Genomic DNA, 13,710 nt, shown 5'->3' on the forward strand with positions numbered 1-13,710 from the left:
CGGGTGACATCAGGAGTGCGCTGAGGGTTATGGGCGGGACTGGCAGCGTCTGCTGCAGAGGCGGGTGTGGGAAGGATGCAGGCACCAATATGTTCTTGGAACAAGGCGAGGACCAAGCCTGACCTCAGCTCTGTTCCACTGGGAGGAGACAGGCTGGGGAGTTGAGCACACCTCAGCCACGCTCAGAGCTCAGCCCTCCAGAGTGACAGGCAGTGGCAGGCCACACTGTGCACAACTTCCTCCTCAGCTTCCTGACTGAGGTTGGGGCGGGACAGAGGCAGGCCCGCCTGGACCGGCCTGGGGAGGCCCACAGGACTCTCTTCCGCATCCAGCCCCTCGGAGCCACCATGAGCCGGCCCCCATCCCCAGGCCCAGGTGAAGCTGCTCTGGAGACCCTCCTGGGTGACCTCATCAGCTACTACCGGGAGGGGGCAGGGGAAGGCCGGCTCAGGGTCTGCAGGCAAGCAGCCCTCACCCACAGGGCCCAGCGGCTCTTGGGCACCGTGGCCCCTCCTCAGCTCTATCTGCCTGAAGATGTGGCCTCTGATCTGGGGGCCACTCACTCCCGGGGGGCGCCCAGCTCTGCCCAGCATGTCTGCCACAAACTGATGCAGGCACTAGAGATCCTGGAGCTAATCTCTGCCAACCTACTTCTGTTTCCCTGGAGGAAGGAAATCAGGTCCCTGAAGGTAGGCACGGCCATGGCCCTGAGCAAGGGGGTCTCGGGTAGGGGCGAGCTCTGCCTCTGGGGGCAACAGCATGTCCATCATGCTCACTGACCTTGGTCCCATTTTACAGTTGGAGAAAGCAGGGGCAAAAGAAGTTAATGCAACTTGTCTGTGGTCACCAGCTAATAAGCAGCACAGCCAGGATCACACTCAGGCAGTGCAGCTCGTCTCCACCACGTAAACTGCCTCTCTAAAGAGAGGGAACCCAGGAGCTCCGAATAAACGAGGGAAGGAGTTTGGCTATGGAAAGCCACGGGAAGGTTTCATCTCTTCTGGCTCAGGCTAGGAATGCTGGGTGGGGAGCCAGGATACCAGGGCCTCACCCCAGCTCAGTCATTCTCTAGCTGTGTGACTAGGTCCTGTCCTGCCTCTGGGCCTCAGTGTGCCCTTCTGTGAAATAGGACAGAGGGTAACATGACTGTGGGCCAGGTTTCCATGTGGCCAAACGCCGTGGCCCGCCTGCTTTGCAGGAGCCTCTGGTGCCCCTGGGACTCAGCCCTCGGTCCTGTCTAGCCCCTCTCAGCCACTCTGCTGAGACGTGTCCCACCTCTGACAAATACCCCTGTTTGTTCCAGACGTACACAGGGAACTTCGTCTACTGGGTGAGGCCTGTGCTTTCCGAACACACACTGCACAGCATTCTGGGCAGGCTAGGCTACGTGGCCACCTCGGAGGCTGAGTTTTCACTGGTCCAGGCCATCAGCGAGGAGGACACCAAGCAGATGGTTTTTGAGATCTTCCTGGCGAGAGTCGCGTGTGAGGCCATTCTGGGAACCTCGGACGGGCAGGTCCTCGGGCTGGGCAGAGAGAAACTGGCCAGGCCCCACTGCAGGCACAGCTCAGAGAGAAGGCTGGGGAAGGCCCAGAACTGCCTCGAGGGGGCCCGGCCAGGCCCAGGCCCCTCAGAAGAGGTGGGATCTGAGAGGGCCCAGCCACAGGGCCCTGACGACCAGACCTCTCTGCCTGTGGCCCTGAGCCTGCCTGAGGTCTCAACGACTCTCCACGGCCCCCTCACTGGCCCCCTGGTCCCCTTGGGCCCCCAACGCCGTGCCAGCACACGCTCGGACAGTGAGGAGTTCCTGACCTGCTACAGTGACCTTGTCCTGCACCGGACACCCTTGTTCCCCAAGGACCTTCCCCTGAGCGGCCTGAAGGGAAACCAACACCAGGGCCCAGCCCTGACCCCTAGCCCACCTTCAGGTGAGGCCGTCACCCCCTCAGGTAGCTGTGGCGAGCAGCCCCCAGTCCTCAATGCAGCTCCTGAGAGCAGAGGGGTCACCATTCCCAGCCTACTCTGCCTGACACCAGGTCCCCAGTTGACAGGGAAGTCCTTGGACCCCGAGCCAGAAGCACAGCTAGAGCTGGCCACCCCTGGCACAGACACTGCTCCTCCAAGCACCCCCTCTGAGATGGACGAGCTCTGTGAGCGCCTCTCCCACCTCCTCAGACCCCCAACTCTAGCAGGACAGCCTGGGGGCTTCCCAGGCCCTGGGATTGAGGAGAATGGACAATCAGAGCCTCTCGGGGGGCCAGAACCAGCTGGTGAGGGTGGCAGCCCAGAGAGTGGGGTCACTGGGCTCTGGGGATCTACTCAGGCCCCCTCTCATGTCCGAGAGCCCCCCAGCACTCACTATGTCCCCCCAGAGGGGCTGGAGATGCCAGTTCCCACCCGAGGACGCTACCCAAGCAACAGCTGAGGATGTCACCCCTGGATGGTACAGGCGCGGACACCCTGACTATGCAGATTGCTTTTCTGCCAGGAAGGTGACCACTTGGAGAGGTGGTAGATCTGGGACCACGGCAGGGGGAACAGCAGCCAAACACACAGCTTGTCAGGCACAGGGACAATCTGTGAATCCCAGCTGGTCTCAAGTCCCCTCCCTGCCACCTACTGACTCTGTGACTTTGGGCCACTCGCTCCACCTCTCTGAGCCTCGTTTTCTTCGTCTGTAAAGTGAGTGTGGTCAGACCTACCTCTCAGGAGGCTGGGAAGAGTCACTGAGGTGAAGTGTGCATAGGTTCCCTCAGTGCTGACCTCAGGGGGCTTTCTGTCCCCTTCACATCCCAGCTCAGTGTGTGACCTGGAGCGAGTCATCCTGCATCTCTGAGCGGCAGTTTCCCCCAGCATCCTTAAGGCCCCTGTCACAGGGCAGGTTAAAAGAGAGAAGAGAGAGGTAGACAACCAGACATGTAACACACCCTTAATCCTTTTAGGGTCTACCGTAGGCCTCCCTTTTCTCTCAGCTAACTTCTGGTTGAACGAGAACAAAATCACACTTAGGAGCTCAGAGTCAGCTCGCACGCCTGCTCTCCATCCAGGGGTCAGGGCTGCAGGGGCCAAGCCTGAGCCTGGAATGGGGGCGCCTCCTCCACCAGCCATCTCCTGCCCCCACATATGCGTGCACACTTGCACACAAGTGGGTGCATCCGGCACAGCACATGCACACACAGTAGGCGTGCCTCATTGGGGCCCCGACAAAGAGAGGGTCCTCCTCCTCCAGCCAAGACTCTCTCTATGGGGTGGCAGGTGGCACTGACCCAGGGCTGGCCCTTCAGCTGCCCATCTGTAGAACAGGGAGGATGGGCCCTTCCTCCCAGGGTGGTGGTGAGCAGTAAAGGTTATGTAGGGGAAGGCCCTCTCTGGGCATACAGCAGGTGCTTAATAAATGTTGGTGCCTGCCTTGCTCTCCCCCAGAGCTGAGCATATGACCCCATCACTTCCAGTTCCTAAAATCAAGGGGGACCCCAAGTGGGAAGGATTTAAGGAACGTTGGTCCCACCTCCCTCCCTGTCAGACAGCTGTCCACTAAGCCAGCCCCTACACAGGCTTTTTGAGACAAATCAGGAAGCAGTCTGCACTGGGGGGGAGAGAGGCACACTGGTCTGTCATCCATCCGTCCATCCATTCATCCATTTACCCACCCACCCATCCCAATCACTCAGCACAGCACCCAGCAGTCGATGCTCAAACTGGCGAGCTGTCAGTGTCTGGGGTCCTGGGGGAGGTAGAGGGCAGACTCTAGCCACAGCCTCCGTCCTGGGGAAGGGGAACACCAGGAACAGGCTGAGCTGGAGGCAGAGGGGGTCAGGAGCCTCAGGAGAAGGGATGTGGCAAGAGGCGGGACTGACCTGGGAACCATGGCAACCAGGGCTTATCCCCCAGGCACCTGGGTCTGACCCGCAGCCCTTGACCATTCTTTATTCCTTCTTCTCTGATCATTAACACAATAAGCATGCTCATCCCCAAACCAAAACAGAACTTTTGCTTCTCCCCACAAAGCCCGCTCCCCTGGTGTTCCCCATCCAGGTCAATGACACCACCATCTACTCAAAACTTGAAACCCACTGTAGAAACCATCCTTGATTTTTCTCTGTTTCTCTAACATTCCTCATCCAACCCACCATTCTCTGTCAGAACAGAGCCCAAATCTGACCATGTCCCTCCTGTTTCCACAGTGGCTGAGCCACTTGTCTGAGCTACCATGGTCTCTCACTCAGATCCCTGGAGGACGGCAGCCACCTCCCTCGTCTCCCAGCTTCTGCCCTCATCCCCCTGCAGTCAGCTCCACTCAGCTGCCAGGATCCCATTAAAACCAAAGTTCCATTGTGACTCTCATGTGTTCAATTCCCTCCAGGGACTTCAAGGCCATACCAAGCCCCATAGGCTTGGCCCCTCACTGTCCTTCTGACCTCATCTCATGCCCCTTTCCAGTCTAGCCCACTGCAGCCGAGCCACACTGGCTTCTTCCAGGTTCTCCAACAAGCTAAGCCCGCCCCTACCTCGCAGCCTCTACGCAGACTGTTCCCTCTGCCCTCTCCCCACTCTGCACCCCTGGCCACATCTTCTCTTTCTTGGTATTCACTTCTCACCTTAAATGTCACCTTCTTGGAGAGGCCTTCCCTGACTGCCCATCTCTCCATCACATCAGCTTAGTTTAATTTCCTGCACAAAGATATTTTAAGCGTATTTATTCATTTTCCATTTCCCCCACTAGTATATAAGCTCCATGAGGGATAAACTTGTCTCATTCACCACTGTTTCCAAGGATCCATCAGATGAAACCATCAGAGAAATATGAAAACAGAAGCATAAATTACCATAATGTCCACTCTTTGGAGATACCCAATGTTACAGTGTTGGTGTGATTCCTTTCCATCTTTTTTTCTACATATACATATTAAAAATTTGGGATTGTAATATTTATAGTGTTGTGTTCTGCTTGTATTTCCCATGAAGGGAGTTATTTTAACTAATTTTAGAGAAAAATAACAAAACAGTACAAAGAAGTGCCTTCTATCCCCCACCTTGCTTCCCCTGAAATTAACATGGTACATAAACCTAGGATAGTCAAGAAGAGAAAATTAATATTGATATAATATTATTAACTAAGCTACAAACCTTATTTAAATTCCACCAATTTTTCCATTAATATCTTTTCTCTTTTCCAGGATCCCATATGGCATTTGTCAATTTTCCTTTATCTCTTCCCATCTGTAATATTTCCTCAGTCTTTTCCTTGTCTTTCAAGATCTTGATGTTTTTGATCAGAACTGAATACTAATGATTAGTTATTTTGTCGAACCTCAGCAAAAAAAAACCTCTCAGTTTGGGTTTGTCTGGTGTTTTCTTATGGTTGGAATGAGGTCATGCATTTTTGGCAAGAATGCCACCAAAAAAATGATGCTGTGTCCTCAGGGCATCTTATCAAAGGGTTCATGATGTCAGTATGTCTAATTATGGGTGATATTTACCTTCATCGCTTATTAAGTTGGTGTTGGCCACTGTAGAGTTACTTTCTTTCCCTTTGTACTTTATATTAGAGAAGATGCTTGGAGGCTATGCAAATTCTGTTTCTCCTCAAATTTTCATCCACTAATTTTAGTACTGTCCACTAATTTTACCATTTCTAAATTATTTACTAATTTACTAATACTAATTATTTACTAATTTAGTAATAGGTAAATATTGTCTGCAATATTTTTACTGTGGTGTTTGTATAATGGTAATTCTCTATTTCCCTCTCTCCTTTTACATTTATTAATTGGAATTCTATTGTAAGGAAGCACTCCCTTTCTCCTCCATTTACTTATTTATTCAATTGTTTATTTATATTAGTATGGATTCATGGGTATTTATTTTATTCTATGGGCTATAATCCAATACTATCTTATTTTGTTCCTCAAAGTGTTCCAGCTTTGGCCGTTAGGAACTCCTTCAGGTGGGCTCCTGCATCTTTTTAACACGCCCCCATCTTGTGTTGAGCATTTCTTTTTTTTTTTTTTATTTTCCCCCAAAGCCCCAGTAGATAGTTGTATGTCATAGCTGCACAGCCTTCTAGGTGCTGTATGTGGGACACGGCCTCATCGTGGCCAGAGAAGCGGTGCGTCGGTGCTCGCCTGGGATCCGAACCCGGGCCGCCAGCAGCAGAGCATGCGCGCTTAACCGCTAAGCCACGGGGCCGGCCCTGTTGAGCATTTCTTTACTTTCTAGCACCATAAGATGTCCCAGGCTCATCTTGTAATTTCCCTGCTGCATCCCTGGAATCAACCACTCCTCCTAGGAGCCCTGGTTCCTTTTGTTGAAGAATGATGTTTAGAGACCACGATCTAGGGGCCAGGTGTGCTCACCGTTAGTAGATGTCCTTGCTTCTGAGCCCACACAGGAGACAGAGCCAGGAAACATACCTATGTGTACTAACCCTCGTGTATACACACATAGCTATATTTCTGTATCTATCTGTAATTTTAAAACCATGAGTTTATACTGATACCTCTGATTCTAACCCAGCACCACAGGGTTTATTCTACTCTTCCCTTTTCTTCTTTATAACTTCTTTCTCTAACAGTGAGAAACTTGGCTCTCATAATCTACAGTCTACTTACTTGTTTGTCCAATTCTAGAATATTGTTCGATTCTAGTATGCGAGAGTTTCAGAATTGCTAACTGTACCCCTGTGAGAAACACTTTTAAAACTACATTACAGCATTTATTGAGAGTAATTTTTGCCTTTACTCTTTCTGTGTCCAACCAAGATACTGTTTTCCACAGTTACTTAGTTCTTTTCTTTCCCACTCCCTTCATTTTTTTTATTATTGTTTTTGTGTGTGAGGAAGATCAGCCCTGAGCTAACATCCAATGCCGATCCTCCTCGTTTTTGCCGAGGAAGATTGGCCCTGAGCTGACATCTGTGCCCATCTTCCTCTACTTTATATGGACACCAGCACAGCATGGCGTGACAAGCGGTGCCTCAGTGCGTGCCTGGGATCCGAACCCAAGAACCCCGGGCCGCCAAAGTGGAGCATGTGCACTTAACCACTTGTGCCACCTGGCTGGCCCTTTCCTACTCTCTTTACTCATTGAGATACCGTGAAGTTCATCCGTAAGTGCTGGGGTATTCCAGTTTTTCTTCCCCCTACATCATAGTTGATCTTAATTGTTCTTTTCTTTAGGGGGTACTGTGAAACATTACTTGGTTCTGAGAGTCAGAGTTATACATAAAAAGATAGTCACAGAAATGTCATTCCCTTCTCATCTCTGCAACCCCATGTCCATTCCTCCTTTCTTTCCAGCCTTTTCCCACCAATCTATTTAGTTTCTGGGTTATCTTTCCTGTGTTTCTTTTGCATCTGTGTATTTTCTTATGTCTCTCCTTTCTTATATAAAGGGTAGCACACTATAGACGCTCATTTGGACATTGCTTTTTTTCACTTAACATGTGAAATCATGTCCTGGAAATCATATATCTGTTCAGAGAGATCTTTCTCAACCTTGTTTACTGCTGCATACTACTCCACTGTGTGGACGTACCATAGTTTATTTAACCACTTTCTTATGTATGGGTCTTTAGGTTGCTTCCAATCTTTTGCAATTACAAACAATGCTGCAATAAATAATATTGCACATAGATATTTTCATATTGTAGATAGTATATATTAGATCCTGGAAGTGGGATTGCTGGATCATGATGTAAGTACATATGCAGTTTGTTAGGTGTTATCAAATTTCTCTCCAGAAGGGTTGTACAGATTTGCACTCCCACCAGCAATGTATGAGACTGCTTGGTTCCCCATGGCCTCATCAACAGAATGTGTTTTGTTTTGTTTTTTTACCAGTCTGGTAGGTGGGAAATTGTATCTCGGTGTTCTTTTAATGTGCTTAGTCCATTTGAGCTGCTATAACAAAATACCACACACTGGATGGCTTATAAACAATACAAATTTATTTCTCACAGTTCTGGAGGCTGGAAGTCCAAGATCATGGTGCCAGCATGGCCAGGTTCTGATGAAGACCTCTTCCAAGTTGCAGAGTGCCGACTTCTCGCTGTGTCCTCACATGGTGGAAGAGGCTAGAGAGCTCAGTGGGGTCTCTTTTATAAGAGCATTAATCCCATTCATGAGGGCTCCACTCTCATGACCTAATCACCTCCCAAAGGTTCATCTCCTAATACCACCACCTTGGGTATTAGGTTTTCAACATCTCAATCTGGGGGAGACACAAATATTCAGACCATAGCATTTGCATTTCTGTGAGTGAATTTGAGTATTTTTCATGTTTAAAGGCCATTTTTGTATCTTTTTTGGAAATTGTTCATGTCTTTTTCTCATTTTTCTATTGGATTTTTGGTCCTTTGTCCTTCGTTTTTTAGGAATTCTTCATGGATATTTAGGGATAGTGACCACTTGTCTGTGAATGTGTGTTGTGAATATTTTTCTCCCAGTTTGTCAATTGTCTTTTGACTTTGTTTATGGTGGTTTTTGTCATACAAATTTTTAAATTTTTACTTAGTCAAATTCATTAATCTTTTATTGCTCCCGGATTTTGAATCATAGTTAGAAAGCTTTCCCTACACCAAGGTTTTAAAGAAGTCATTCGTGTTTTCTTCCAGCACTTGTACGGTTTCAATTTTTACGTTTAGAACCCTAACCATTTGGAGTTTATGGTGGATGATCATAACTCCAACCATTTTGGAGTCCTGGGTATGGTGTGAGATATGGATCTATTTTTACCTTTTTCCAAATGACTACCCAGTCATCTAGCACCATTTATTAAAAAGTCCATCTTTACCCCAATGATCTGAGATGCCACCTTTATCATACACTAAGTTTCGGCAGGTACTTAGGTCTATTTCTGGGCTCTCTATTCTATTCCCCTCACCTATGTGTCTATTCATGCTCCAGTACCATACTGTTTTCATTACAGAGGTTTTACAGTACGTTTTAACGTCTGGTAAGGCTACTCCTCCATTGTAGTTTTTCTTTTTCAGTGGTTTCCTGGTTATTACTGTATGTTTGCTTTTCCATCTGCATTTCAGTAGAATGCATTCAACTCCATAAAATAGACTGTGATGTTTCTATTGGGATTGTATTAAATTTGTAATTTAACTTAGGGAATACTGACATCTTGATAATGTTGAGTCATCCTATTCAAGAATGGGATGTCCTTCCATTTGTTCAAGTCTTATTCAGTGTCTTTCAGGAGTGTTTTAACATTTTTCTTGTACGGTTTTGCACATTTCTTGTTTTTTATTCCAAAGTATTTAATCTTCTTTGTTACCATTGCAAATGGGATTTTCACTACCATTATAAGCTCTGTTTATTGTTTGTGTGTGTTAATCTTACTGTCTGTGTTAGTTTTATCATTGATTCTCTGGGATATATCATTGTCTTCAAGTTAATTCTTTACCCCGGCAGAAGGGAATGCCGAGGCCACTGGTGCCCTCCTGCCTCCGTGTGGATGTTCTCAGGGATATTTCAGGGTGGGGGCAGCTCTGAGGAGCTGAACTGCACACTCCATGAGGGGAAGGGCCGTGTCTGTGCTGTTCACAGTGTGGGCCCGGCACCCAGCACAGAGCCTGGCACAGGGTTGATGCATGGGAAGCATTGTCAGAAGACAGGGAGAGAATAGAGGCCTGCTTACAGATTGCCTGGGGACTCCAGGGTGAGCAAATGGCTGGCAAGGAGGCTGAAATAATATTTCCCCCATGGCCCTGTTGAAGAAGCATGTTTTAAAAGTGAAAATGCGGGATTCTCCACCGCCCTGGCTTGGAGCAGCCCACCAACAGCTTCCTCCTCCAGGAAGGTACAAGAAGGTCTGGTTGCCTCTCCAGCCAAGCACAGAGAGGCAGAGGGGGTTCCAAGGAGCAGGCAATAGCCAGGCACTGCTCTAGAGCCTTTATGTTCATCATTCATCTAACTCACCCCTTCCTCGTCTGTGCAGCCCTTCCCCCTGTGAGGGGAAAAATAGAACCCCAGTGTCCAGGGGAGGAAGAAGCAGGACCAGAAAAGTGAGGTGACCTGCCCAAGGTCTCGCAGCCAATAACTAGGGAAATGGGGACCCCAGCCCGTGTTCTGACCCCAAAGCCCAAGCCTCATCCACAGAGTCAAGTGGATCCCAAAAGGTAAGGTTCATTTAAAACTTAGCAACTGGTCACTGCTCATTTTTCTGGGCATTTCTTAATATGAGCCTGGAGCTGACAAGATCTACCCATCCCTGGCTACAGATAAACCTGCCTTGTGCATTAGGGAAAGGGTGGGTGAGAGGTCACCTGGGCCCACGGAGAGAGAGGTCTGCCAAGAAATGAGACAACCAACTAGAAAACCATCCGTTTATTGTGTAAGGAACTCCAGGGCCTCACTGGAACAAGAAGAGGAGTCAGGTCCCACAGCCTGAGAGGCAGCTGTGTCTCTCCCAGCCCTCCCTCTCATGCCACAGAACGCCAGGCTCAGATCCAGAGTCGTGAGAAATGGGAACATTTTTAAGAAGAAAAGAATGTCCAAATGCTTGCCCCTTGCCCTGTTATTCCAGAAAAGCCATGAGGTACTTTTCAGAGGTACAATCCTGAGAGTCAGCCTCCACCACGCCTGAGACCCATTCCTACTAAACAGGTCAGTCAAGCGGGTCCCCTGATTACCTCTCTGATGGAAACTGCCTGTTACTGAGGTTACTGCTGTAACCAAGCCCACTAACTGTATCACAGCCCAGTTTTCTCGGGCATATCAGCTGAACTAACATTTATGGGGTACGGGGTACTTGCTGCATACCAGGGCCTCCATATGCCAGGTCACTTATCCTCACAGCCTGGAGAAGTGAGCAATGCTCCCATTTGACAGATAAGATCACCAACACTCGAGAGGTTCAACAACATGCCAAGGTTTCTTTGAACTCCTGGATGTCCAGTTCTAGAAAGTGTGAATCTAGAGAGATGGTTCTCAAAGAGGTGGTCTCCCTGGACCAGCAGCCTTATCATCACTTGGCAAGTTGCTAGAAAACAAATTCTTAGGCCCACCCCAGACCTGCTGAATTAGAAACTGAATTAGCGTAGGCCCAGCGATCTGTGTTTTAACACGCCCTCCAGGGGATCCAGATGCTCTGCAGCTGGAGAACCATGAGTTAGAGAATCCCCAAGGGCACCAAAGCTGGGAGTCATCGTCAGCTGCAGGCCCCCTAAAACAGTGCTTCCCAATGTGTGTTCCAAGAAACACTAGCACTTCTGGAGACTGTTAATGGATATTCTCCAAATGAGGGGTTCTACTATCAAATGAGTTTGGGAGTCCCTTGGCTTAAACAAAGTTTTTATCACAGGACTTTGAGTCTAACTAGGCTAATGTACCTTGTGCATCTCAGAGAGAGTACCCAGATGGTGGTTCCCAAATTTCCTGGACTACAGAACCCTCTTTTCTCAGAACACCTATTTATCATCTCCCAGGACATCTACATTCCACTGACCCCAGTCTTGAAGAAGAAAAAGCCAAGAAATGCAGAAATTCAAGAAGGCAGCAGTAAATGCCGATACTTATTCTGGATTCCACAAGGTTGGCTTTCTCTGAGCTTCTGTTTAATGACAACTCTTACTATCTTATGTAAACTAGAGGAACACAGAGTTACTCCAGCCTTAGGGGAGCTGTGGGGTTGGGGTTATTAGGAAAACAAAGCCTGAGCCAGTGACCCCAGGGCCTTCAGTGAGTAATCCACTGCCGAGGCCCAGAGGCACCGGGCAGGATATTATTGTTATTAGATTCTCAATAATGGAGGGCTGCCGTTTCCAAGAGCTTGTCACTTATTTTAATAACTGTAATTCTTCCGGGTGGAGAGGCCAAGACGATGGGTGTTACTCATTCCACAGATATGTGAGCATGAGAAGTGAGCTCCTCCACCCGGCCCCAGAGCGCTAGGAAAATGAGGTGGCACAGATTCAACATCACCCAGGGGCAGACAGGTTTTGGAAACATCTTCTACCTGCTCTTAGAGTGCAAATACCTCAGTCCTTCTCCAGGTCTGACGGTGGGAGTCTGTGGGAGTCCCAGGAAGGGTCTCTGACTGATGGATTCCCCAGGCAGGGGGCATGTCTCATCTAGGGGAGGGGCCCAGGTGGAAAGGAAAGGGGGCAGGAAGAGAAACGGAAAAGGAAAAGCAGGCTGGGTGACATCATTTCCCAGGGTCCACGTTTAGTGAGGGCCTCCTGCGAGTCAAGCTGTGGGAACGTGTCAGACTGGTGGTCGCTGTCCTCACAGGGCTCGGCCCAGCTCAAGCCCAGCCCAGCGGGAGCAGGCTGAGCCAAAGACACTGCAGTACCAGGCGGTGAGGATAATGTGACGTGAGGGCAGAAGAGATGGAGAGGTGGGGCCCAGAGGGTACTACAGTACTGAAGCCAGATCGCGGGGTCCAGCCTGGGGGTGTCAACTTCCCTCTTGCCTTTACTCCCTCCAAGGCCTCTAGTAAAGTCCTATTAGAACCTTCCAGCTTATCTTAGTTGTGCCTTGCAAAGGTCATCATCCACATTTGAATGAAAGTGTGAATGAGGGACAGTATGTCCTGATGCCAACGTTAGCCAGAGCAGGAGCTCCGGCGCCATCTTTGGACAGTGAGGACCCTGGAGGAAGGAAGCCACAAGCCAGGAAGTCCAACGAGGAACAGAAAGGCAGAAAGAGCCCAGGACCCTGACAGCCTCGGAGCCACCAGACCAGCCCTGGACCACACTACTTTTATGTAAAAGAGAAATATGCTTCATCGTGTTTTTTTTCCCTAAATCATCAGCTACATGAAATATTTCTGAATGATTCTAATCACATATTTTACATGTAAAATTAAAAAGCTTAAATGTAAATTGGAATTATTTCACTAAAAATGCTGACTGAAAGAAAATGTATACGCTGTTCAAGATTTTTTTGAAAATCAGCAAGAGTCAAAGCAGCTGAGGTGGCTCTGGCATGTACTGACTCTATGCCCTGTGGAACCCCAGTCAGGGTAAGAACGAGGTGACACCAACAGATCTGGAATGCCACTGCCCTGGCTTGCCTTGCCCAGCAATTCAGGGATGCCAGCCCCTGCCATGCTCCTCCTGGCCATTCCTGGGAGTCCCTGGGGAGTGCCTCCCTCTGCTCTAAGAACTAGGCCCCACGCCCCCCATCTGCCATCTGCCTGCCATACAGGGAAAGTGACCCTCATGCAAGCCATTTCACGTGACATCTCTGGGCCAGGAGATTTTGCAACCAGCACCGGCCACTGTGGATACACACACCATCTCCTCCACGGTGTGGTGCCGGGGTGGAAGAACGGAGAGCTCTTTATGGACCCGTACATCCCATGTTAGGAAACATAGTGTTTAAAAAATATGAACACATTATCCTACTGGCAAAAGGATGCTGCAAGGAGATAGAATCATTGGCATAGGAAGCACTCCAAAATTAGCAGCAGGTTTTAGGTGAAGGATTTATTGACTACCACAGAGAAAGATGTGAAAAAAAAAAAAAATCACATTACCCCCAAAACAGATGCTCAAATTGAGCTGTGGGGAAAATTCTGGACTTTCATTTACAAATTCCCAAAGATGGCCCCGGCATGTCAAGATACCTGGAGGCAGAGGCTCTCACCTCCCCGAAGTTTCTGGTCAATCACTGACATTCAGGCTGAGAGACATGTCCCCACTGGGCTGCTGCCCCTCATCCTGCCCACATGGCCCAAGAATTGGTCCAGACAGGAAGG

The 13,710-nt window shown here is 49.1% G+C and overlaps 1 protein-coding gene across 1 annotated transcript; it reads left to right on the forward strand.

Moving 5' to 3' along the window:
* Nucleotides 1–265: 265 nt before the first annotated feature.
* Nucleotides 266–4,151, forward strand: LOC131396064 (spermatogenesis-associated protein 2-like protein). Its single transcript, XM_058527950.1, has 2 exons — nucleotides 266–689; nucleotides 1,304–4,151. Exons 1-2 carry the CDS (start codon nucleotides 348–350, stop codon nucleotides 2,423–2,425), a joined length of 1,464 nt encoding a protein of 487 aa, XP_058383933.1. The 5' UTR covers nucleotides 266–347; the 3' UTR covers nucleotides 2,426–4,151.
* The last annotated feature ends 9,559 nt before the right edge of the window (nucleotides 4,152–13,710 follow it).

This window comes from Diceros bicornis, chromosome 32 (assembly GCF_020826845.1).
Source record: "Diceros bicornis minor isolate mBicDic1 chromosome 32, mDicBic1.mat.cur, whole genome shotgun sequence".
In the NCBI taxonomy this organism is placed as follows: Eukaryota; Metazoa; Chordata; class Mammalia; order Perissodactyla; family Rhinocerotidae; genus Diceros; species Diceros bicornis.

Coding starts and splice junctions, on each gene's coding strand:
- LOC131396064 (XM_058527950.1), top strand. CDS start 348: ATGAGCCGGCCCCCATCCCCAGGCCCAGGTGAAGCTGCTCTGGAGACC. Junction 690..1,303: donor AGGAAATCAGGTCCCTGAAG/GTAGGCACGGCC, acceptor TGTTTGTTCCAG/ACGTACACAGGGAACTTCGT.